Source organism: Hemiscyllium ocellatum, chromosome 13 (genome assembly GCF_020745735.1).
Source record: "Hemiscyllium ocellatum isolate sHemOce1 chromosome 13, sHemOce1.pat.X.cur, whole genome shotgun sequence".
Taxonomy (NCBI): Eukaryota; Metazoa; Chordata; class Chondrichthyes; order Orectolobiformes; family Hemiscylliidae; genus Hemiscyllium; species Hemiscyllium ocellatum.
Genome location: NC_083413.1, coordinates 27,151,838 through 27,175,120, shown reverse-complemented (window position 1 = coordinate 27,175,120; position 23,283 = coordinate 27,151,838). Strand labels below are relative to the sequence as shown.

The 23,283-nt window shown below is 39.4% G+C and overlaps 1 protein-coding gene across 1 annotated transcript in view; it reads right to left on the bottom strand.

Moving 5' to 3' along the window:
- Window positions 1-13,212: 13,212 nt before the first annotated feature.
- The window catches only part of masp1 (MBL associated serine protease 1), an 81,663-nt gene continuing 71,592 nt past the window's right edge, over window positions 13,213-23,283 (bottom strand). Inside the window, exons 9-12 of the mRNA XM_060834667.1 lie at window positions 20,824-20,902; window positions 20,244-20,381; window positions 19,398-19,472; window positions 13,213-14,089 (exon numbers count right to left, since the gene is read on the bottom strand). Of these exons, the coding sequence (XP_060690650.1) occupies window positions 13,230-14,089; window positions 19,398-19,472; window positions 20,244-20,381; window positions 20,824-20,902 (1,152 nt within the window). The 3' untranslated portion in view covers window positions 13,213-13,229. The remainder of the gene's footprint in view (window positions 14,090-19,397; window positions 19,473-20,243; window positions 20,382-20,823; window positions 20,903-23,283) is intronic.

Genomic DNA, 23,283 nt, shown 5'->3' with positions numbered 1-23,283 from the left:
AACCAGATTTCAGTGCACTTGTTCAAGCCCAAAACAGACAGGATTTTTCTCACTAAACAAGTAAAATGAACTGAAAAACATCAAAAGCACTTATTGCTTTTTGTATAGAGTTGTTTGTTGTTTGTAATACTGAACAATAATGAAACAACTTTTTGAGATTAACATGTTAAAAATAAAATGAAATACTGAAATTATTGTTTTTACTATTTATTTCTTGTATATTTGACCTACTCCACAATTTCATATCTTTATTGTAACAGAATATTCTTATTCTTTTGATTATAAATTTCAGTGCAAAACTATATAATTTAGTACTTTTTACAATGGAAGAAAATTAATACTGAACAAAATTATGTTCAACTTATTGTTGGTTCGGCCCTCCAACACAACTCAGGTTTCTCATGTGGCACCTTGGAAGAACTAATTGCCCACCCCTGCTTTAAGTTCATCACCATTACTCCTGATACTTCTTGCATTAAAATAGATACACTTCAACCCATCACACTGACTGCAGTTTTGCCCTGTAAAGTGCCTCTCCCTCTTCACAGGTTCAATGCACTCTGTAGCTGGCAGTTCACTACCTGCTCCATCATCTGATCCATAACTCTGATTACCGCCCCCCACCAATCTAGCTTAAACATAAAACTATACATGATTTCCCTAGATGGACCCAAAACTGTACAACATCCCAATTAGTCAATGCTGATACTATGCATCATCCCTATTACTGAACCATGACACTGTACACAATCTCAATTCATCATACTTCATACTGTTCACAAACCCAATTACAGAACATAAAACTGTTCACTTTCCCAATTACAGAACCCAATACTGTATACCATCTTGATTCCTGAACCTTGATACTGCACACAATCCTGATTACTCAACCCCAATACTGTACAGACTCCTGATTACTGAACCAGATACTGTATACCATCTCAATTGCTGAACTGATACTGAACACCATTTTGATTACTGAATCTCGGTACCATACACAATCCTGATTACTGAACCTGATACTGTACACCATCTCAATTCGTCAAACTTGATAATGTCCACCACCTTCATTACTGAACTTAAAACTGCTCACCATCCTAATTACTGAACCTCGATACTGTTTATTGAACCCAATACTGTGCACCATCTCAATTGCTGAATGTCGATATTGTACACAATCCTGATATCTGAACCCTGATACTCTACACCATCCCATTTATTGAGCCCTGATACAGTCACCATTCCAATTACTGAACCCTCATACTGTACACCATCACAATTACCAAGCATAAAACTGTACACCGTCCGATTACTGAACTCCTAAACAGTATACCATCCTGATTGCTGAATCCTGATACTGTATCCCATTGTGATTACTGGACACTGATACTGTACACCAACCCAAGTCTTGAACAATACACCTTTCTGATTACTGAACCCAAATACGTTGAAACATCCTTATACATGAAACCAAAATTATACATCATCCCAATAACTGAAGCCCTATGTAGTATGGCATCACCCCTGTAACAACCTTGATACTGCACACAAACCCAAGTTTTGATCTTCAATGCAATATACCTGCACCCAGATACGTTACACCATCTTGATACATGAAATCAAAAATGTATACCATGCAAATTATACTGAATCCAAAACTATACACCATTCTGATCACTGAAACACGATATTATACACCAACCCAACTGCAGAATCTTGGTACTGGGCACCAACTCCATTCCTGAACTCTGATACTGTACACCATCCTAATTCCAGAAACCTGGTACTGTACACCCTCCTGATTACTGAACCCCGATACAGGACACCAATCCAACTACTGAACCTTATACACCATCTAGCCTACTGAATACTGATACTGTTCACTATCCCTATTACTGAACCCTGATACTGTATTGCATCTCGATCTGTCAAACCTGACAGTGCACACCACCCCAATTACTGAACATAAATTTTCACCATCCCAAATACTGAACCCCAATACTGTATACCATTTTCAATTACTAAACCCCAATACTAGACAGCTGTACACCATTTGAACCCCTACTCAGTACACCATCTGACACTATATTCCATTCCAATTACTCAAAACTGATACTGTACACCATCTTGATTACTGAACATAAAACTATACTCCGTCCTGATTCTTGAAACCGTATAAAGGACATCATCTAGAATACTGAAGTCTGATACTGGACACATTCCTGATTACTAAACTCCGATACTGTACACATTCCTGATTACTGAACTCTGATATTGTACACATTCCCAATTACTGAACTCCAATACTGTGCATATTCCCGATTACTGTAATTCCAATGTTGTACACATTCCTGATTACTGAACTCCAATACTGAACACATTCCCAATTACTGAACTCCAATACTGTACACATTCCCGATTACTGTAACTCCAATATTGTACACATTCCTGATTACTGAACTCCAATACTGTACACATTCCCAATTACTGAACTCCAATACTGTACACATTCCCGATTACTGTAACTCCAATATTGTACACATTCCCAATTACTGAACTCCAATACTGTACATATTCCCAATTACTGAACTCCAATACTGTACACATTCCCGATTACTGTAACTCCAATATTGTACACATTCCCAATTACTGAACTCCAATACTGTACATATTCCCAATTACTGAACTCCAATATTGTACACATTCCCAATTACTGAACTCCAATACTGTACACATTCCCGATTACTGTAACTCCGATATTGTACACATTCCCAATTACTGAACTCCAATACTGAACACATTCCTGATTACTGAACTCCAATATTGTACACATTCCCAATTACTGAACTCCGATACTGTGCACATTCCCGACTATTGAACTCCGATACTATACACATTGCTGATTACTGAACTCTGATACTGTACACCATCCCAATTACTGAATCCAGATATAGCACACAATCCCAACTACTGAATCCCGACACTGTATTTCATCCTGCTACTTTACACTTTCTGAACTTGTGAGCCCAAACATACCGTACACCTTCCCAATTCCTGGACTCTGACATTGTAATTTCTGAACTCAGATATTGTACACCATCCTGATTGTTGAATTGGATACTATACCCCATAATAATTCTTGAACCTCAGTTCTGTGCATAAATCCAAATAGTGAACAGCAGCAAACCTCGATACAGTACATCATCCTGATTACTGAACCTAGATACTGTACTGTACATCAGGAATGAAAGGCTTTTGCCTGAAACGTCAACTTTCCTGCTCCTCAGATGCTGTCTGACCTGCTGTGCTTTTCCGATACCACTCTAATCTTGACAACTATCATCCAAACCCAGTCTGGCGTATATCTGACTCCAAACCCAGAATCATGTGATTGACTCTTAATTGCCTTCTAAAATGAACTAAAGAGCCACTCAATTCACAAGCAGTTAGGGATGGGCAAGAAATTTTGGCCTTGCCAGTGATGCCAACATCTCATGAAAGAAGCAAAGAAAAAGACTTAGACACAGGATTAGTGAATAAGCTTTGGCTAGTGTGGTGCAAGGCTTGCGATGGCTCATTGCTCAAGATCTCCAGTGTAATGACTGCAGATCTGCTGCGGGTCTGCCATTCAACACAGTCTCTTTCATGTCTACCACCTCTTCCAGCTCCACTGCTCATTAACAGGCCTGTCCTGTCCTCTTCTGCCATCTCCATGCTACAATCTGCTTCCTCATCACACACCCTTATCACTGCCCATCCTGTATACAATCCCATTTCCATAACTTGAGAAACAAGATCAGCAACATGAACAAAATTATGAAGTGAATTTTCTAAAATCTGAAACCAAATCAAGAAACACTCAGAAATTAACAGGCAGCCAGAAAGAACAAACCAACAACTGACCTGGGAGCTCGGGATGATCCCTTCCTGCCGGTTAGCGCCAGCTGTAGTTGGGTCAGATCAGCAGAATCAGGAAGGGTCCTGCAAGAAGCACAGGACCCCAATTTAAATCACATTCAAACTTTCAAATCCTGATTAAGGAACCCAAGCAATTTACAAATTCCAATTACAGAGTCCCAGAAGTCTACCCCATGCCAATACTGAATCCTGATACTGTACAGCAATTTGATTACAGATCCTCTGGTCTCTACACCATTCTGATTAACGAACTTCAATACTGGGCACAATCCTGATTACAGAACCCCATAATATACAACAGCCAAATTACTAAACTTGATACAGTACATAATCCTGGTTATGATCCCCAATATTATATATACCATCCTGATTACAAAATTCTTAAGGTATACATCATCCCACTTACAAATACCTCAATACTGTACACAATCATGAAAATAGATTGTCATGATAATATGCTCCAATGACAATTGCTGAACACAATACTGTACACATTCTGGTTACTGAACCCTGATACTGTACAATGAACCTTGATCACATAGTTTTTGTGGGAATTTTCAGATGTGGCAGTCTCGCATCCCACCACTGGAATGGTCAGCTAGGAATGGACCCCGATACCTACTGCCCTGCAACCACTTCATTATTGGCATGCACAGGTGAAGATGTTCCTGCTTTAGGGAATTTTTGCAGTCAATTTTCTTCCAATAAAGAGGATATACAATCTTCTTCACCCAGGAATTAGTCCAGTAAACCTTTGCAGTATTTTCTCCAATACAAGGTATTCCTTCCTTAATTCAAGAGAATGAATCTGTAATAAGTATTCCAGGTGTGGTCTTATCAAAGCGTTGTAGTAAGACTTCTTCATTCCTCTACTCCAATTCCCTAATAATAATTTTTTACCTAATTACTTGATTGAGCTGCATGTTGACTTTCACATTCCTTATATGAGTTTACACAAGTCTCTCCTTGCGCCAACATTCATTACAAGTTTCACATTTTTCAAAAGTATTGAGCTTTTCTATTTTTAAGATCAAAGTGTATACTTTTCCACATTGAAGACCATCTGCTAATTTGCTTCTCACTTAACCTGGAGGGTTTGAGTTATAAGGAGAAGCCAGATAGGCTGAGACTTTTTCCACTGAAGGTTGAGGGGTGATCTTAATGAAGTTTATAAAATCATAGATAAGGTGAAGATCAAAGGCCTTTTCCTTGGATTGGGGGAGTTCAAAACTACGGGACATATTTTTAAGGTGAGAAGAGAAATATTTAAAATGGACCTGTGGGGCAACTTTTTCACATATGGTGTTGCATATGTTGAATGAACTGCCAGAGAATGTTGTAGATGCAGGTACAATTACAACATTTAAAAGACATTTGGACCAAAGGGTCTGGTTACGCACTGTATGACTCTTATGACCTCTGTGCAAGCTTTGTGATCTTCCCACAGCTTTCATTCACACGTAGCTCTGTGTTGCCAGCAAATTTAGATACATTACCTTTTGTAAGCCATTCATCTGGATTATAGATAGCTGCTACCTGAGCACTCCACTTGTTAAAATCTGTCAACTTGAAGGAAATGCTTTAAGTCTATTCTTAGTTTCCTGTTACCAAATCCTCTATCAGTGCTAATATGTCACCCAACTCCATGAGCCATTACTGTTATCTCATTTTATGTGGCAATTTGTCAAATGCCTTGTAGGAATTAAAATACACAGCATTCACTGGTTCCCATTTATTCACAAGAAAAGTCAGAAATAAATTTATCAAACACTATTTAACTTTGAGAAAATAAACTGACTGCCAAATCATCAACATGCCCTGTTAAAAGTAAATTCCAACAATTTCCTGATTCTGTTCTCACGTTAACTGAGCAATCAGTCTCTGTTTCTGAGTCTTGCTGAGATACATTTACCGCTGGCGAATCAGTGCAGACTTTTTCAGAAACTTTGGAAGCTCACAGCAACTGCACCTAATATCATTTCAGCTATCTCCTTTCGAACCTTGGAATGTTGGTCTTCAGGTCTTGAGAGTGGTCAGTGGTCATTCTGTTGGAAAGTATTCCAGTCAGTGGTCAGCCTCTGGGACAGTATTGCAGTGAATGGACATTCTGTGAGAGTTTTTCAGTCAGTAGTCACTCTGTGGAACAATAATTTGGTCAGTGATCACTCTGTAGGATAGTATTTCAATATGTGAGTCAGTTGAATAGTATTTCAGTCAGTGGTCTCTCTGTAGGAAAGAATTTCAGTTGGTAGTCATTCTGTGAAACAGTATTTCAGTCAATGGTCACTCTGCACGACAGTATCCCAATCTGTGAGTTAGTTGAGAAGTACTTCAGTTAATGGTCGCTATGTAGAAAAGTATTTCAATTGGTAATCATTTTGTCAGGCAGTATTTCAGTCACTGGGTCAGTTGAACAATATTTTGGTTAGTGGTCACTCTGTGGAAAAGTAGTCGATTTTATTGGGGGTTCAGATTATCTGGTTCCCTCACATTCCTGACTTGACATTTAGTCAACAGTTTTGTATTTGACTGTATTTAGCAATAAAAATCCCAAACAAAACTAGAGACAGTGGGAATCAAGGGAGAAACTGTTCACTGCTTGGTGTCATACCAGGCATACTGTCCATGGTTGTTGGAGGTTGGTCAGCTGAGCTGTGGTCATGTCCTCAGGGTCATGTCCTAGGCCCAACCATTTTCGTTGCTTCATCAATGACCTTCTCTCCTTTAGATGGTCAGAATTGGGAATGTCTGCTTATAACTGCACAATGTTCAGCATCATTCATGGGTTCTCAGACACTGAAGCAGACTGCAACCAAATGCTGCAAGAGCAAGGCAATATTCCAGCTTGGGCTGAAAGGTAGTAAGTAATATTCATGTCACACAAATGCCAGGCAATGACAATCTGCAACAAGTAGGAATCCAACCATTGCTCCTTGACATTTTATGGCATGGCTATAACTAAATCCCCCAGAGTTTTCTTCTGAATTCATGATTAGATATATGGATACATTTCATTTGTAGGTCCTACTTCTTGTCTCTCAACAAGAAGAAACTCCCAAATGGACCGTTTCATCACTGAAACAGGCTAGGGTTGTTGAGAGGTATTTGAGATGTTTAGAGGTATTTGAGCTGTTGAGAGGCTAAATGGGCAGCACGGGGCTCAGTGGTTAGCACTGCTGCCTCACAGCACCATGGACATAGGTTCAATTTCACTCTTGGACAACTGTCTGTGTGGAGTTTACATATTCTCCCCGTGTCTGCATAGGTTTCTGACACATGCTCCCACAGTCCAAAGATGTGCAAGTTAGGTGAATTGGACATGCTAAATTGCCCATAGTGTTCAGGGATGTGTAGATTAGGTGCTTATCCACGGGAAATATAGGGTTACGGGGAAGGGGTGGTAGGATGCTCTTCGGAGGGTTGGTGTGGACTTGTTGGGCCAAGTGGCCTGTTTCCACATTGTATGGATTCTATTAAAATGAGATAAAAAACACAGTCAGTGGTAATTGTCAGTCTCATAATAAAGCAGCCCCAAGAGAAAGATGGATGAAGAGAACAAGTTAAAATCTAACATAAAGAGAACCCAAAGGTGTATACAAAGAATAACTTCAAAATTTTCACTTCACTAAAGTATCATAAATGTAGTATAGGTAGGATAGTGACAGACTTCAGGCCATTTCAATTACTTAAACAGACACAAGAGAGGTAAAGTTGAACATGGATAAATGAAGAACAACATATTTGTGTAGGAAGAATGGAGAGTGAAATGATCTAGTTTTCGGTGGTGGGGGGAGGGTATACTTGAAAAGTGAGAACTCGGGTATACAGATTGATCTTTGTAGGTACCAGGGCAGATGATTTAATAAAATATCCTTGGTTTTGATCACTGAGACACACATGGAAACTAGGAATGGCATAGGCCGTTCAGCCTTTTGAGCTTGCTCTGCCATTCGACATAATCATAGTTCGAGATAAAAAAAACTGCAGATGCTGGAATTCACGGTAGACAAGCAGGATGCTGGAAGAACACAGCAAGCCAGTCAGCACCAGGAGTGTGGAAGTTGATGTTTTGGGCATAACCCTTCCTCAGAACTAGGAATGGGTGTAGGGGGAGCAGCAGATAAAGGGGATGGCAGGGGCAGGGTGGTGAAGTAGGGATAGCTGAACACAGGTAGAGGGTATGACCTGGTTGTTCAATGGGAGGAATGAATCTGGTAGATGGCTGGGAGGAGTGGAAGGGAAGGGGAGGGACTCGGAAACGAGTCGGGAGTAGGGAAGGGAGGTTATTTGAAATTAGAGAACTCAATGTTGTGTCCTCCAGTCTGTAGGCTGCCCCGGTGGAAGATGAGGTGTTGTTACTCCAATTTGTGGTTTGGTTCATTGTGACAATGAGGTGGCCAAGGATAGTCACGTCAGAAAGGGAGTGGGAAGGGAAATTGAAATGGGCGGTGACTGGGTGATCTGGTTGGCCCCTGCGGACCCGACTGCAATGCCCGGCTAACTGTTCCCTCAGTTTACGTTTGGTCTCCCCAATGTAAACAGCTGAAATGTCATTTTTTTTATAAAATCTTAAATTATCTCTCAAAAATATGACTTAAAAGAAGTTCTGGGATTTACATATTAATGAAACCTACAACCCATTCTAAAAGAAGAAAGATTTACAGCAATCTTGGTTTGTTCAATGTATCATTTCAGTTGCATGACCCTGTAATCTTTTGCTATGAATTCTGTGTCTTACGATCCTGCTCCACAGCCACGTGGTGAAGGAGCAGTGCTCTGAAAGCTAGTTCTTCCAAATAAACCTGTTGTACTATAACCTGGCATTGTGTGTTTTTTACCTTTATTTTGCACCACACTTTATCCATTTAGCCAACTGAGCTAACACAGAGTCCAAAAGGAAGGAAGTTATGCTTAGCTTTTAAAAATCACTGACTAGGCATTTCACTAAATTCAGGCACTTCAGGAAATTAGAGATGCTGCAGAGGAGATTTACTAGAATAGGATCAGGGATGAATGAGGAGAGACTGGAGATCCTGGGATTGTTCTCCTGACTCCAGGACAGGTAAATGGGCAATTGAACAATGTGTTCAAAATGTTGAGGGATTTTGACAGAGTAAGTAAGAAAAAAAACTTTACATCAGAAAGGGGGTCAGGAAACATTGGTTTGCTGCAATTAAAGAACCAGATGTGACAATGAATTATTGGGATCTGGAATGCATTTCTTGAGAGGGAAGCAGAGGTTGATTATAAGACAACAATATAAATGTTTGCAGCAGATATTAGCCATTCAATTCCTCAGATCTGCTCTTAACAATCATTAAGATCATCGCTGATGTGATAATGGCCTTAACTCCACCTTTCTGTTTGCTCCTTTCGAGCCTTTCACTATCTTGCAGAATAAAAAGGTCTCAATTCTCAACTCTGAATATATTCAATGAGCCAGCTTACACTATTTAGGAAAGAGAATTTGAAACATTAAAGAATTTCTGAGAGAGGAACTTCTTAATTTCCATCCTAAATGAGAGACCTCAGATTCTGAAATTATACTGCCTGCTTCTAATTTCCCCCATGAGGAAAAACGTTCTTCCACCATCCATCCTGTCAAACTCCCTCAAAATCCTATGAGTTTCAACAGGAAACCACTCTTTTTGAAATTCCAATGAGTGCAGGTGCAACCCATGTTTTCCTCACAAGTAATGCCTTAATCAGCCTTGGGCACCATTTCTGAACTGCCTTAAGTATAAATATAACCCTGCTTAAGTAAAGAGGCCAAAAGTCCATGTAAGATCTCACAAATTCCCTATGCATTTGGAGTAAGATTTCCCTACTTTTATACTTAACATTTTTCCAATAGTTTCACTACCACAGATATCAAACTGACAGACTTGTAGTTTTCTAGCTTATCCCTATCACACTTCTTGAATAATACTATCACATTAACTACTCTGCAATCCGCTAGCACGCATCCTGTGATCAGATAGGACCTAAAAAGATTAATGTCAGAATCCCTGCAATGTCCTTTGCCTCCCAAACCAGCCTGAGATTCACCTCAACTGGGCCTGGTGATTTATCCACTTTCAAACTTGGTAAATAAATGAATATCTCTGTTCTCAAAATACAATTCATTCAAGTATATCACATACACCTCTCTGATTTCTACACCTATGCTGTCCTTCTCTATAGTGAATACAGATTCAAAGTATTTATGGAAAGCCTGAGTAATGTCTTTGGTTTACATGCAGATGGCCACCATGATCCCTAATGGGCCCTTTTCTCCCCTGTTTATTCTCTTGCCCCTAATATTCTTATAAACACTTTGGATTTTTCTTAATGTTAATGAGGTATTATGTCCTTTCTTCACTCTCCTAACTTTTTTTGAAGCAATCCTCTTCACTTTCCACATTCCTCTGCAAGATCCGCTATTTTGTGACTTCAGGACTTGGGTTCATGTTTTGGGTCTTTGGTATCTAGAGGTTCATGTTGCTTTGCTGCTGCATATTCTATGTTTATCAGCCAATGTCCAAATATTTTCAAATACATCCTACTCTTAACTCAAACCAGAATTATCTAATCTCACAGAACATAAGAAGGTCATTTAGGTTGCCAATCCTGTCATGGCTCTTCAACAGTGGTGTGGTGTGGGAGGGCATCAGTTAACTCAGTTGGATGGACAGCTGGTTTGCGATGTGGAGTGATGCCAACAATACATGTTCAATTTTTATGTTGACTGAGGTTACCAAGAAGGTCCCTCCTTTTCAATCTCTCCCTTTGCCTGAGGTGTGGTGATCTTTAGGTTACAGCTGCAAATGTGTTGCTGGTCAAAGCACAGCAGGCCAGGCAGCATCTCAGGAATAGAGAATTCGACGTTTCTTTAGGTTAAACCATCACCAGATACCGCTTTCTAATCAGAGAGTAGGATGGGGTGATTTTACCTTTAGTATTGTTTAAATCAGCCTGGTGTCTTTGCAAAACTCTGTTGTCTTCCTCAAATATCTTTTTGAGTGTTGCTATATCATCTTATGTAACCATCTTTCTCATTCCAACTTTTAACAACCCTCTATGTTAAAAAACTTCTCAACATTGATTCTCCTTTTCCAATTATTTTCAGTTTGTAACCTTTAGTCACCATTTGCTGCATCAAGATCCATCATCATTCTGAAGGCTTCATTTCATCTGTTCCAAAGGGAACCATCCTAGTTTCTTATAATGTCTGCAACTGAACGTAGAGGCATTTCTTAGTTCAGTGGAAGGATTTAAACCATAGTGGGCAAAAAAAAACTAAGTAGCGAGACAAGAATAAGTAGAAAGCAAAACTAGATAACAAAGGAAATAAGGGCCATAGCAACAAATAGGACCATCGTACACAATAGATGTTAAAAGAAACCAAAACAAAAGTCTAAAGATACCGTCTGAATAATGAAACATTCACAATAAGGCAGATGAATTAACATCATAATTACCTTTGAATGATTATGACATGATTATGATTACAAAGACATGACTGCATGGTATCCAAGGCTGAGAAATTAACTTCCAAGAGTATCAATCTTTAGGCAAAGAGGAAAAGGAGATGGGTGGTATTGTTAGTGCAAAAATACAAAAGGATATTGGTACAAGAAATCCAGATGTGAAATCAGTTTGAATGGACCTAAAATGCAACAAGGGGTGAAATGTAGAAGTTGCCTGTAGCTCTCCAAACAGTAGTGGTGAGTTGTGGTATGGCATTAAACAGGAAATTAGAGATGCATGCAACAGTAATCATGGGTGATTTTAATGTAAGAATTGACTGGGTACACCATATTGTCAATGATACTGTGACAAATTAATTCCTCGAGTTGTGTACAAAATTTGTTTTAGACCAGACCTTGACAAACAAATTTAGGGGCAGGCTATTCTAGATTTGATTTTGTGCAATATGAATGGGTTAATAAATAAATCTTACTGTGAGAAGAAAAGATAACCATAACATGAGAGAATTCTTCTTTAGGTAGAATGTGAAGTGATCTGATCAAAACCAGGGCCCTAAATCTAAACTGTGAAGACATGAGGAGTGAGTTGGCTGTGATAGGTTGAGTAATGTCATTAAAGGGCTTAACCATGGTTAATATTTAAGGAACAATGCATGCATTGCAGCAGTTATATACTTCTTTGGTAAAATAATACTATAGGCAAAATGGCCTAACCATAGTTACCAAAAGAAGTTAATAATCGTAATAGTTTCAAACAGGCGTCATTAAAAGTTGATACTACATCAGTCACTGAAAGCAAGCATGCAGCTGCAACAAACAGGGAAGGCAGGTGCTATATTGGCCTTTGTTGCAAGAAGGTTTGAATACAGGAATAAGGATGTGTTACTGCAGCAAAACAGGGCCTTGATGAAACCACACCTGATGTATGTTGCGCAATGATCTCCTTAGCTCAGAAAATATGCCTTGTCAGAGAGGGAGTGCTGCAAAGTTTCATCAGACCGATTCCTGGGATGGCAATTTTGATTAGGTTCAGTGGGCTAATATTCAGTGGAATTTATTAAGAATGAGAGAAGATCTCAGTGAAACATATAAAATTCTGACAGGTGTGAACAGCAGGAGAAAGCCATTTGATCCATGTTTCTAAGTGATACCTCTCATTCCTGAAATATCTTGTCTTCTCCAAGTCCAATGCCAGAATTGGACATAATATTATTGGTGGGTCTAATTAGGCATTTTCAGAGTTGTAGTAAGTTCAGTACCTCTATTTACAAAGACAAGTAAACATAACTTCACTTAACCACCTTGTCCTGTCACATTCAATATATTGTGAACTTCAATCATAAAACAACTGGATCCAGTCCATAAAACTCACACATTGCCAAGACACACTCCAGAGTAAAATCGCACAAAGCCCAGTCAAAAATCCATGTAAATCACACAAAGCTCAGGCCTAGTCTAAATATGTCACATACAGCCTAGATCCAGTCCCTGTAAATCACACAGTCTAAATCTAATCCATAAAGTTCATTCAGAGCCCAGCCAAAGTTCATATGAATCACTCTTAGCCCAGATCCAGCCCCTATCAATCCCAGAGAACTCAGAACCAATCCATTTTTATCATATCACATCCAGATCCAGCCCCTTTAAATCAGACAGAGCCCAGACCCAGTGTATATAGTTCACACAGAGCCACATCAAAGCAGATATGAATTACACAGAGCCCAAATGCAGTCCATATATACCACACAAAACACAAACCCAGTCCACATTAATGTAGCAGACTCCTTCTTTGGAAAAGAAATATTTGATATTTCTGAGGGTGCAGTTCATGTACATTCTGCATTAGTCTGAGGAATTGTTCATTTTGTCTGCCAGCCACCTTCTATACTTGGAAATCTTGGTGTAAACTCCATATACTCGTTTACTGCCACATTTCTCAGGCCCACCCCAAGATACCAGTCCTTGAGCAACCCAGCTCTGTGTGACTGAGTCATATGTAATGAACGCTCCTCCACTGTCACCTAAACATGTGTCCTTGCCACCTTCATAAAAGCCAGCGCAGAACATATTATCTGTCACATTGTAGCTGTCAGAACGTGACTCATAGCTGCTTTTACACTCAGCCTGGAGTGTGACTGGAAGCTTCACGTACTGTAAGATATTTGACAGTGTTGCATGGTCACCATCAGTGGCGTCATCCATGGTCAGGTTCGGGTTGGTAATGCCCCAGCCAGCCACTAATCCTAGAGTATTTGGCTGTGGTTCTTCCACCTCCTGAAGACTGGGGAGACATAATGGCATCACAAAGACATTCATAGTGACTTTGTCCTTCATCTTCACTAAAGCAATGTCATTATTGTAAGTTCTTGGATCAAATGCTTTGTGAAGAATGATATTTTCAACAGTTCTCTTCACAGCAGCTTCCATCTGCCGAACATCATGCAGCCCCAGGTAGATAGTGACATATTCACTTGGAACAAAGGTGATGGTGTCCCATCTCTGCGAGCGTAATACATGAGCTGCAGTCAATACCCAGGTGCTGGACAGCAAAGCTCCACTGCCAAACCACTTGTCCTTTGGGACTCGGCTCATGTCCTCCACCACCATCAATAACTGCCAGGGGAAGAGGCCCGGGAGTGCAGTCCGCCCTCCAATAATACGCTTGTTGAGTGGTGGCAGGGATCGAGCTGGCCTTCCACAGACTATCATTAACAAATAAAAAAAACAACAGTGAATGCAGTTAAATAATTGTGCAAATAGAGGAGGTAGAAGTTCATTTGTGTGAAATTGTCAGATTACACTCCAGTGTTTTATGGTATGCAACAAAAATAACTTCCTTTCATGCATAAATTCTCAGCAAGCAAAGTGTTTAACCATGGCTAACAAAAAAAAAGCCTGTATTATATCGAAGGAAGAGGCATATAAAATTAAGAAGGTTAAAGCTGAAGATAGGGAGCATTTTGGAATGTTATGAATGATGACCAAGAGAAAGATTAAGAAAGCAAAAGTAGAATATGAGAGTAAATTAATGAATGATGTAAAAATGGATTGTAAAGGTATGTAAAAAGGAAGAATTAGCAAAAACAAATTCGAATATATTACAACCAGAATCAGGGGTTTATGATGGGGAATAAGGAAATGGCAAAAAAAACCTAAAGAAACAATTTGTATTTATCCTCATGGAGCAAAATATTAAAAACTTCCCAGAAATAATGGAGATTCTTGAGACTAGTATAAAATAGGAACTGCAAGATATTATAGTTAGCAAAGAAATAATACAAGATAAATTACTGAGAACCAATGAGAATGAATCTTCTGAACCTGATGGTCTACATCCCAGAGTGTTAAAGAGATGGCTGTGGAGATAATGGATGCATTGATAGTCATCTTACAAAATTTTGTACACTTTGTGCAAAGACCATGACATTTTACTTTGTGTGTTTTTCTAAAGAAAACTATGGGCTGAAATATGAAAGAACTGTTCTAAAACTAATGCATGAGAGGATGGATGCTGCTTTGTAAAGCAAGTAACCTGACATCCATGGCAAGCAGTATAAACAACAGAGAGAACCAGCAATAATTGAAGTTTGAGTTGCAGACTTGAGCACAGGGGTGTACAGATGCAGCTTTCGCAGGCAACAAGAAGTTCAGTATTCTGTAGACTAGTCCCAAGTTATTAATGACAGAGACCTTCTTGCCGACTGATTGACTGGTTCTCAGGTAACTGAACAGTTTGAAGCTTGGAATAAGTTGCAGAGAGAAATGTTCTGTTTGTCATCTTGCGAGTGGTCTCTCTGTTCTGTGCAGTTAAAACTTACCGTAAACATGAAGAAAACCAGTTTACATTTCCTGCAACAGTTGTTGTAAGTAATAAATTTTAAATGAAGTCAGAGTGAATTGACCACTTTGTGCATTGTAAGCATTTGGAGAAAGACAAGTAAACTGTGTGCTGGGGATCAGAACCTGGCAACAAAGATTACAGAATTGCCTTTCTAATTTTTTCTGCCCTATCTGTAATCTATTTTGATGTGTCCATAATCTACTTTGGTGTGGTTAATATTTTAATGACTACTTTTAAACTATTAAACTATAGCTACAGTTTTATTACTTCTAATAAATAGTAATTCAAATTCTTGCAAAGTAGAAATCTGGTTCGTGCTTTCCATCAAACAACGTTTAAACATCAGGTACATTGGGGAACTTTGAGTATTTTAAAATAACTTCAACTTTTGTGATGACTCCAGAAATAGCAGGACTTGATTTCTAGTGCATTACCTGAGTATTTGGAATATAAACAGCAGATTAAATTATGGTAAATGTAACTCCACCTACTTAAGAAAGGAGGAACAGAGGAAATCAGGAACTACAAACCTGTTGACATAGCATCAGTTGCAGTGAATGTAGAATATGAAGCTGACAGGATACTTTGAAAATAATGGTAGGACTGGGCAGGGTCAACATGGATTTATGAAAGGGAAATCATTTTTTACAAACCTGATATAAATTTTTGAGGATGTAATTGAAGAATAAATAATGGAGAGACAGTAGATTTTTTTTGTTTTTCATTTGTTCAGGTGATGTGGGTATTATTTATTGTCTAGTTCAGAATTTATTGCCCAACTATAATGGTCCTCAAGATAGTGTTTCCTCTAATTTTCTTGCTGCCTCTTAGACCTCTGAGGCCCATGCATGACAGTGACTTGTATATCTGTAAATCAGTGCCGTGATTGGCGTTGATACCAATCACCCTGTGCGGAGCATCAGAGCAGCTGTTGTGCATGCAGCCAAGCAGCTAAGAGGGAATGTTGCCTGGAGAGGTATGAAATATTACTTTGGCAGGAAGAACAGAGGAGCTGAATATTACTTAAATTGAGAATGACTGCAGAATAATTCAGATAGGAGACTTTGGGGGTTCCATGTGCAGTCAAACAGCAGTTAATAGGAAGTCATATGGATTATTGGTCTTTGGTTCGAAGGGAATAGAATATAAAAAAGAATGAAACCTTATTAAAACCACACAAGGCATTGGTTAAAATATACCTTGGATACTGTGAACGGTTTTGGGCCCCTCATCTGAGAAAAGATATACTGACATTGAAGGCAGTGTAGAGCGAGTTGACTAGCTTGATCCAGATCTGGAATGACTGTCTTATGATGAGAGGTTGAGAAGGTTAGACCTGTACCCACTGGAGTTTTTAAGAATGAGAGATGACTTTATTGAGATATACAGGATTCTTAGGTGACTTGATCAGGTAGCTGCGGAAAGTGTAATTTCCCTTATAGGAGAGTGTTTTGCAATATGAGGTGCTATTGCTGTTGGGAAGGCTTTAAATTAACCTGGCAAAGTTTGGGGACCAAGACAGAATAGTAGAGCAAAATATCAGGTTCACACAATATTTACGAGATGCAATGGGTACCAGCAGTGAATACAGTAAGCAAATTGATGAAGTCAGAGTATGGAAGAAAGGAATGAAGCCCAAAATCAGAGTTCCACATTCAAGTATATGAATGCATTAAATATTAGAAATATGATTGAGAGTTATCGGCACAAATTGCCCAAGGGAAGTATGACCTGGTGATAATTGGCTAAAGGAAGGGCAAGACTGGCTGTTAAATGTATCTGGGTGCAAGGTGTTCAGAAAAAAATAGAGAAGGAAAGAACTGATGGAGGATGGCAATGTTGTTTAGGGAGAACATTGCTGTGCTACAGGAAGAGGATGTTTCAGAGACTCCAAGGACAGCATCAATTTGGCCAGAGCTCAGGAACAAGCAACTGTTAGTCTCAGGATGTTTTTGAGGTCAGTCGACAGCCAATTTGTGGTAAGGATGTAACAAATCTAATGGAGTAATTGCAAACTATAGCACAGAAAAATGCCTTCAGCCAATTGAGTCTGCACCAGTCAAAAACAAGCATCTTACTATTCTCATCTCATTTTCTAGTACCTATCCCATATCCATGTATGCCTTGGCACTTCAAGAGTATCTAAGTACTTCTTAAGTGTTATAACATTTTCTGCCTCTCATACCCTTACACTGTGAGTTCCAGATTCCCACACCCTCTGGGTAAAACCACTTTTCCTCACATCTTTTTGAACCCTCCAATCTGAATTTCCTTTGTGTCCTCTCCAGTGCAATTACAACTCAGATAGTACAGGAGACAAGAGAGACCATTCTCCTTGGTGAAAGGATTGAGAATCAGATGACATTGATTTACAGTAACTGGTGAAAGAAGCAATGGTGAGGAAGCTCTTTCTTACACAGTGAATAGTTTGGGTCTGGAATGCACTGCCTAATACCTGGCAGAAGCAGGTTCAACTGGGACATACGAAAGGGAATTAGATGGTTATTTGAAAAGTGAGAAAGTGCACTGTTGCCAGGAGCAGGTGAGAGAATGTGACTGGGTGAAAACCAGCACAGACGTGATGAACTGAATGGCCTCTTTCTGCATATGTAACAATTCTGTGATTTGATAAGGTCAACATCCTTTTACAAAAAGGATATAGTGTTTGTCCAATTTATTAGAATGCTTTGAGGGTGTAATTGGTGACATTAATAATTGGGTGCCAGGAAATGGAGTGCTGTTGGATTTCCAAAAGGCATTTGATGTCACATAAGAGCTCCTAGAATAGGGGATGATTGTCATGTCCAAAAGAAAATTAAAGTATTATACTTTCTTTTTGTTTTGAAAGGTGACTTTACTGGTCTTTTAACAATGGCTGCTACAAATTACACAACATAGAAAATGATCAAATGTCTAGAAGCATCGCTCGTTGGTTTGCAGTGAGACATAGCTAGACCCATGATGTTTGTGGAATTTCTCACCTGTTACTGTATAGAAAGGCTGCAAAACTTCACAACAAAGTCCCTCAGAAGCCTGGTCATTGTGCCCACAAAAGGCGCTGAAAATGTCTAACCAGCTGCTGACATGATTTCAATAGATTTGAGCAGGGGATCTCTTTCATTAAAATAAACAGCTCACTAATGACCACCAATGTCTGTTCATGGCCAACTAATGTGATTGAACTCATTTAGAATTCTGGAGACTTCAAACACACATTCTGAACCTTTAAAGCAGGATGATGCCACCAGCATCAAGAAAGCAGCAGATATCAGGCTAACAGCAAGACCTGTTTGAAGGTTAGAGCCTCAATTCCTGCTTCCGAGGGATTACGAATTCAGCTGAAAATTTAATTGATCCTCTGTCCAAGAACATTACCAGTAACTATTATCTCAACCTGTTACCTTCCCACAACTTTGAAGTGACTCTACAGATTCCAACTCCATCATTTGAATTCTGATCTTTAATGATATTTAATGATATCTTCTATGATATTTAGTTTTAACATTTCGCTGCATGATTTTCCTTTTACTGTAATATTCGTCTGTATGTGTGGCATGCATGTAATTATATAAGACCACTCTGGAATCAGAAATAAATGATACTATAGGCTTAAACCTAAGACAGTCTGGTATTTACTTTTTTAAAATTGCTTTCATACCAACAGGAAATACACCTCATTCTTTTCAAAATGATAACCTTCTGTTTTGGAGTGAAAGTGAGGGAAAATAAAGGGGCTCTGTGGTTGGCTCTGCTGTTTATAACAGTGAGAGGCTCAGCCTATCTGTCTATTTCTGCTGTCTGTAAGAATGAGAAAGCAGTTCTTAGAATCTTTGAAATATAGAAAATAGGAGCATGACTAGGCCATTTGGCCTTTTGTGCCTGCTCCATCAATCAATATGATCTTAGCTGACCATCCAACTCAGCAGCGTTTCTGCTTTCTCCACATACCCTTTGATCTCTTTAGCTTTAAGAACTACAGTATATCCAACATATTCTTGGAAACATTCAATGTTTTTGCCTGTGCTATTGATATAATCTTGTGATACATATACACACACACACACACACACACACACACACACACACACACACACACACACACACACACACACACCAAGAACCATTTCAAAAGCCAACCTTTAAATCAACATTTAGCTCTTCAGCCTTACCTGGTTGACAGGTAGGGAGATCTGTGCCCAGCTCATCATTGACCCAAAACCCATTCTCCATACAGGTGTACGTAGCTGGTAAAGTACAGTGATTGCATTTGTCAGTGAGAAGATAGAAAATGATATGAAAACAGGATGTGCAGGAATACTGTTCTGATTTAAGTGGCAAGAATTCTCTAAAACACACCAGGCAATTTATTCAATCATATTTTGTCATTATACCACCCAGACTATTTACACTCTGCTCTCACTTCCTGCATCCTTTATTATCTCACCCCTTCTATCTCACATTCTCTGCTCTTATAAAATGCCATCCAGTCTAACTGCACTGTCCTTGCATCTGTGTATGGTTTCAAATGTTACGCAATGTTATTCTACTCTTCCTTCACTTTCTGCACCCTTTAATAACCCGACTCTAATTCTATTCTCCACTCACTCCCTGAACTCTCTAATATCACATGCAGGCTAATCTCACTCTTCCATTATTCTTCTGACACTTCAGTATCAGTCTAACACACTCTCACCTCATTCCCCACACCCTAGCCAGTCTGATTCCATTTTCCATTTGCTCCCTGCATCCTTGAATATCTGTCACTCCTCCCCTCCCCAAGTCCAATCCCACACTGCAAGATGAGTTATGTAAAGAACCTAGTGATACAGACAGACAGAATTTGTTTCTGTTTGTAATATTCCCTGGTATAAAAGAGAACTTAGTTTGAATGCCTATGGGTTTGAGAGAGGTTATCAATTATACAATCCTCTGCCTGCAGTGTGGATTGGTGTGTCCTACTTTTTCCAATAAGCGATCAATATTTTGTTTGTTTGAGTGAAAACTGATCCACTTACTGTTCAATTCTGTCTCCATCCGGTAATATAAGGCATGACATGAATATTCAATGTGACTCCCGAACAGTGTTAGATTGTCTGTGGTGTGGAAAGTAATGAATCCATCCTCTAGTGGTCGGGGTGCTCCACAATCGATAACTGAAAATTTAGAAGACTACATTCTTGACACTTACAAAAACTTAGAGAATGGCAATCTCTCCTCATAGCTAATACCTTCCAAATCAGGCTTGTAAACCATTTCTCCAAAGTCTCCATATCCTTCTGGAAGTGTGGCTATATTCCAAATGTGGCTTAACTAAATTTGAGTATGGACTCCTTCACTATTCACAATTCCTCAGCATCTGAGGAATTGTGAATAGTGCTGAACTTTGTAGAAACATGAGTCAACATCCTCATTTGACCTTACGATGGAAGTAAGGTCATTGATGAAGCAACTGAAAATGGTTCAGATTTTGTGGAGGAACTTGTGCATTGATGTCCTGGTTGAACATGAAAGGGTACCTGATGCTGTTTCATATCGGTACATCTCTGTTTCAAGATGTTTACAGTAATTCTGTCTTATGGTCTTATTATATCTTACCCTTGCATGTAGGAATACTGCTACTCCATGTTCCAGATTTCTGGCATTCAATCTGATAAGCTTCCACCTCGTCACCACCCTGAAAACCACCAAACATGTCATCAGGAACCACTTATCAACTCTACATTGTTTAATTCAATATTCTAGAGAATAGGCAGATAGCATCTGTTTGTGAAAAGAAAGGTAGAGTTGCATTTATATATCACGTTGTACAACCTCCGGAAATCTAAATGCATTTTATGGCCAATGATATAGTTATGCAGTATATTTACTGTTAAAACATTTGTGACATGGCAGTCAATTTGCATTCAGCAAAATCTCACTAAGGCCAATGAAATAGTGACTACTTTATCTGTTCTCCCTGTGATGATGATAATTGATGGATAAATATTAGCCAAGACACAGGAAAGAACTTTCATAATTGTTGTTTGAAGTGATATTCTAGATTCTGTTACATCCACAAGTGGGAGCAGAAGGAGTCTTTACTTACAAACATTTAAATCAGGTATATGAAAAGGCTATTCATCCCCTTGAGTCTTCTCCAGCATTCAATAAAATCATGGCTGACGTGATTGTATCCTCAAATCCACATTCCTCCCAACCTGATAACCTTTCAACCCCTGACTTAAAGAAAATCTATCGACGCCTGCTTTAAAAAAATTTAAGAACTCTAAATCCAACAACTTTTCAGGAAGGAAATTTCAAAGATTCCCTACTCACTGAGAAAATAAGTTTCACTTAATTTCCATTTTAAATGGATTACCTTGATTGCTAAATAGTGAGTCCAGTTCTAGGTTCTCTCATAAAAAGAAACATTCTCTCCACATCTACCTTGTTACGACTATCAAAACTTTGTATGTTTCAATCCAGTCACCTTTTCCTCTTTTAAACTCCTGCAGATAAAATACTTGCATCTCTATCCTCTCCACATTAGGCAACCTACCCATTGCAGGTATCAGTCTAGTCAACCTTCTGTGAACTCCCTGCAATGCTTTTACATTCTTCCTTAAATAGACCATAGGCAAAAGACAATAGACAATAGACAATAGGTGCAGGAGTAGGCCATTCTGCCCTTCGAGCCAGCACCACCATTCATTATGATCATGGCTGATCATCCTCAATCAGTATCCTGTTCCTGCCTTATCGCCATAACCCTTGATTCCACTATCCTTGAGAGCTCTATCCAACTCCTTCTTGAAAGTATCCAGAGACTTGGCCTCCACAGCCTTCTGGGGCAGAGCATTCCATACACCTACCATTCTCTGGGTGAAGTAGCTTCTCCTCAACTCTGTTCTAAGTGGCCTACCCCTTATTTTTAAACTGTGTCCTCTGGTTCGGGACTCACCTATCAACGGAAACATGCTTCCTGCCTCCAGACTGTCCAATCCTTTAATAATCTTATACATCTCAATCAGATCCTCTGTCAGTCTTCTAAACTCAAGCGTATACAAGCCCAGTCACTCCAATCTTTCAGCGTAAAATAGTCCCGCCATTCTGCGAATTGACCTCATGAACCTACGCTGCACTCCCTCAATAGCCAGAATGTCTTTCCTCAAATTTGGAGACCAAAACTGCACACAATATTCCAGGTGCGGTCTCACCAGGGCCCTGTACAGCTGCAGAAGGACCTCTTTGCTTCTATACTCAATTCCCCTTGTTATGAAGGCCAGCATGCTATTAGCTTTCTTCACCGCCTGCTGTATCTGCATGCTTGCTTTCATTGACTAATGTACAAGAACACCTAGATCTCGTTGTACTGCCCCTTTACCTAACTTGACTCCATTTAGGTAGTAATCTGCCTTCCTGTTCTTGCCACCAAAGAGGATAACCACACATTTATCCACATGAAACTGCATCTGCCATGCATCCGTCCACTCACCTAGCCTGTCCAGGTCACCCTGTATTCTCCTAACATACTCCTCACATTTCACCCTGCTACCCAGCTTTGTGTCATCAGCAAGTTTGCTAATATTACTTTTAATACCTTCATCTAGATCATTGATGTACATTGTAAAAAGCTGCGGTCCCAGCACTGATCCCTGCAGCACACCACTGGTCACTGCCTGCCATTCCGAAAGGGAGCCGTTTATCACAACTCTTTGTTTCCTGTCAGCCAACCAATTTTCAATCCATGTCAGTATTTTGCCCCTACTACCATGTGCCGTCAGTTTGCTCACTAACCTCCTATGTGGGACTTTATCAAAAGCTTTCTGAAAGTCCAGGTATACTACATGCACTGGATCTCCCTTGTCCATCTTCAGAGTTACATGCTCAAATAATTCCAGAAGATTAGTCAAGCAGGATTTCTCCTTCATAAATCCATGCTGACTCCGACCTATCCTGTTACTGCTATCCAGATGTGTCGTAATTTTGTCCTTTATAATTGACTCCAGCATTTTTCCCACCAGTCAGACTAACTGGTCTCTAATTCTCTGTTTTCTCTCTCCCTCCTTTCTTAAA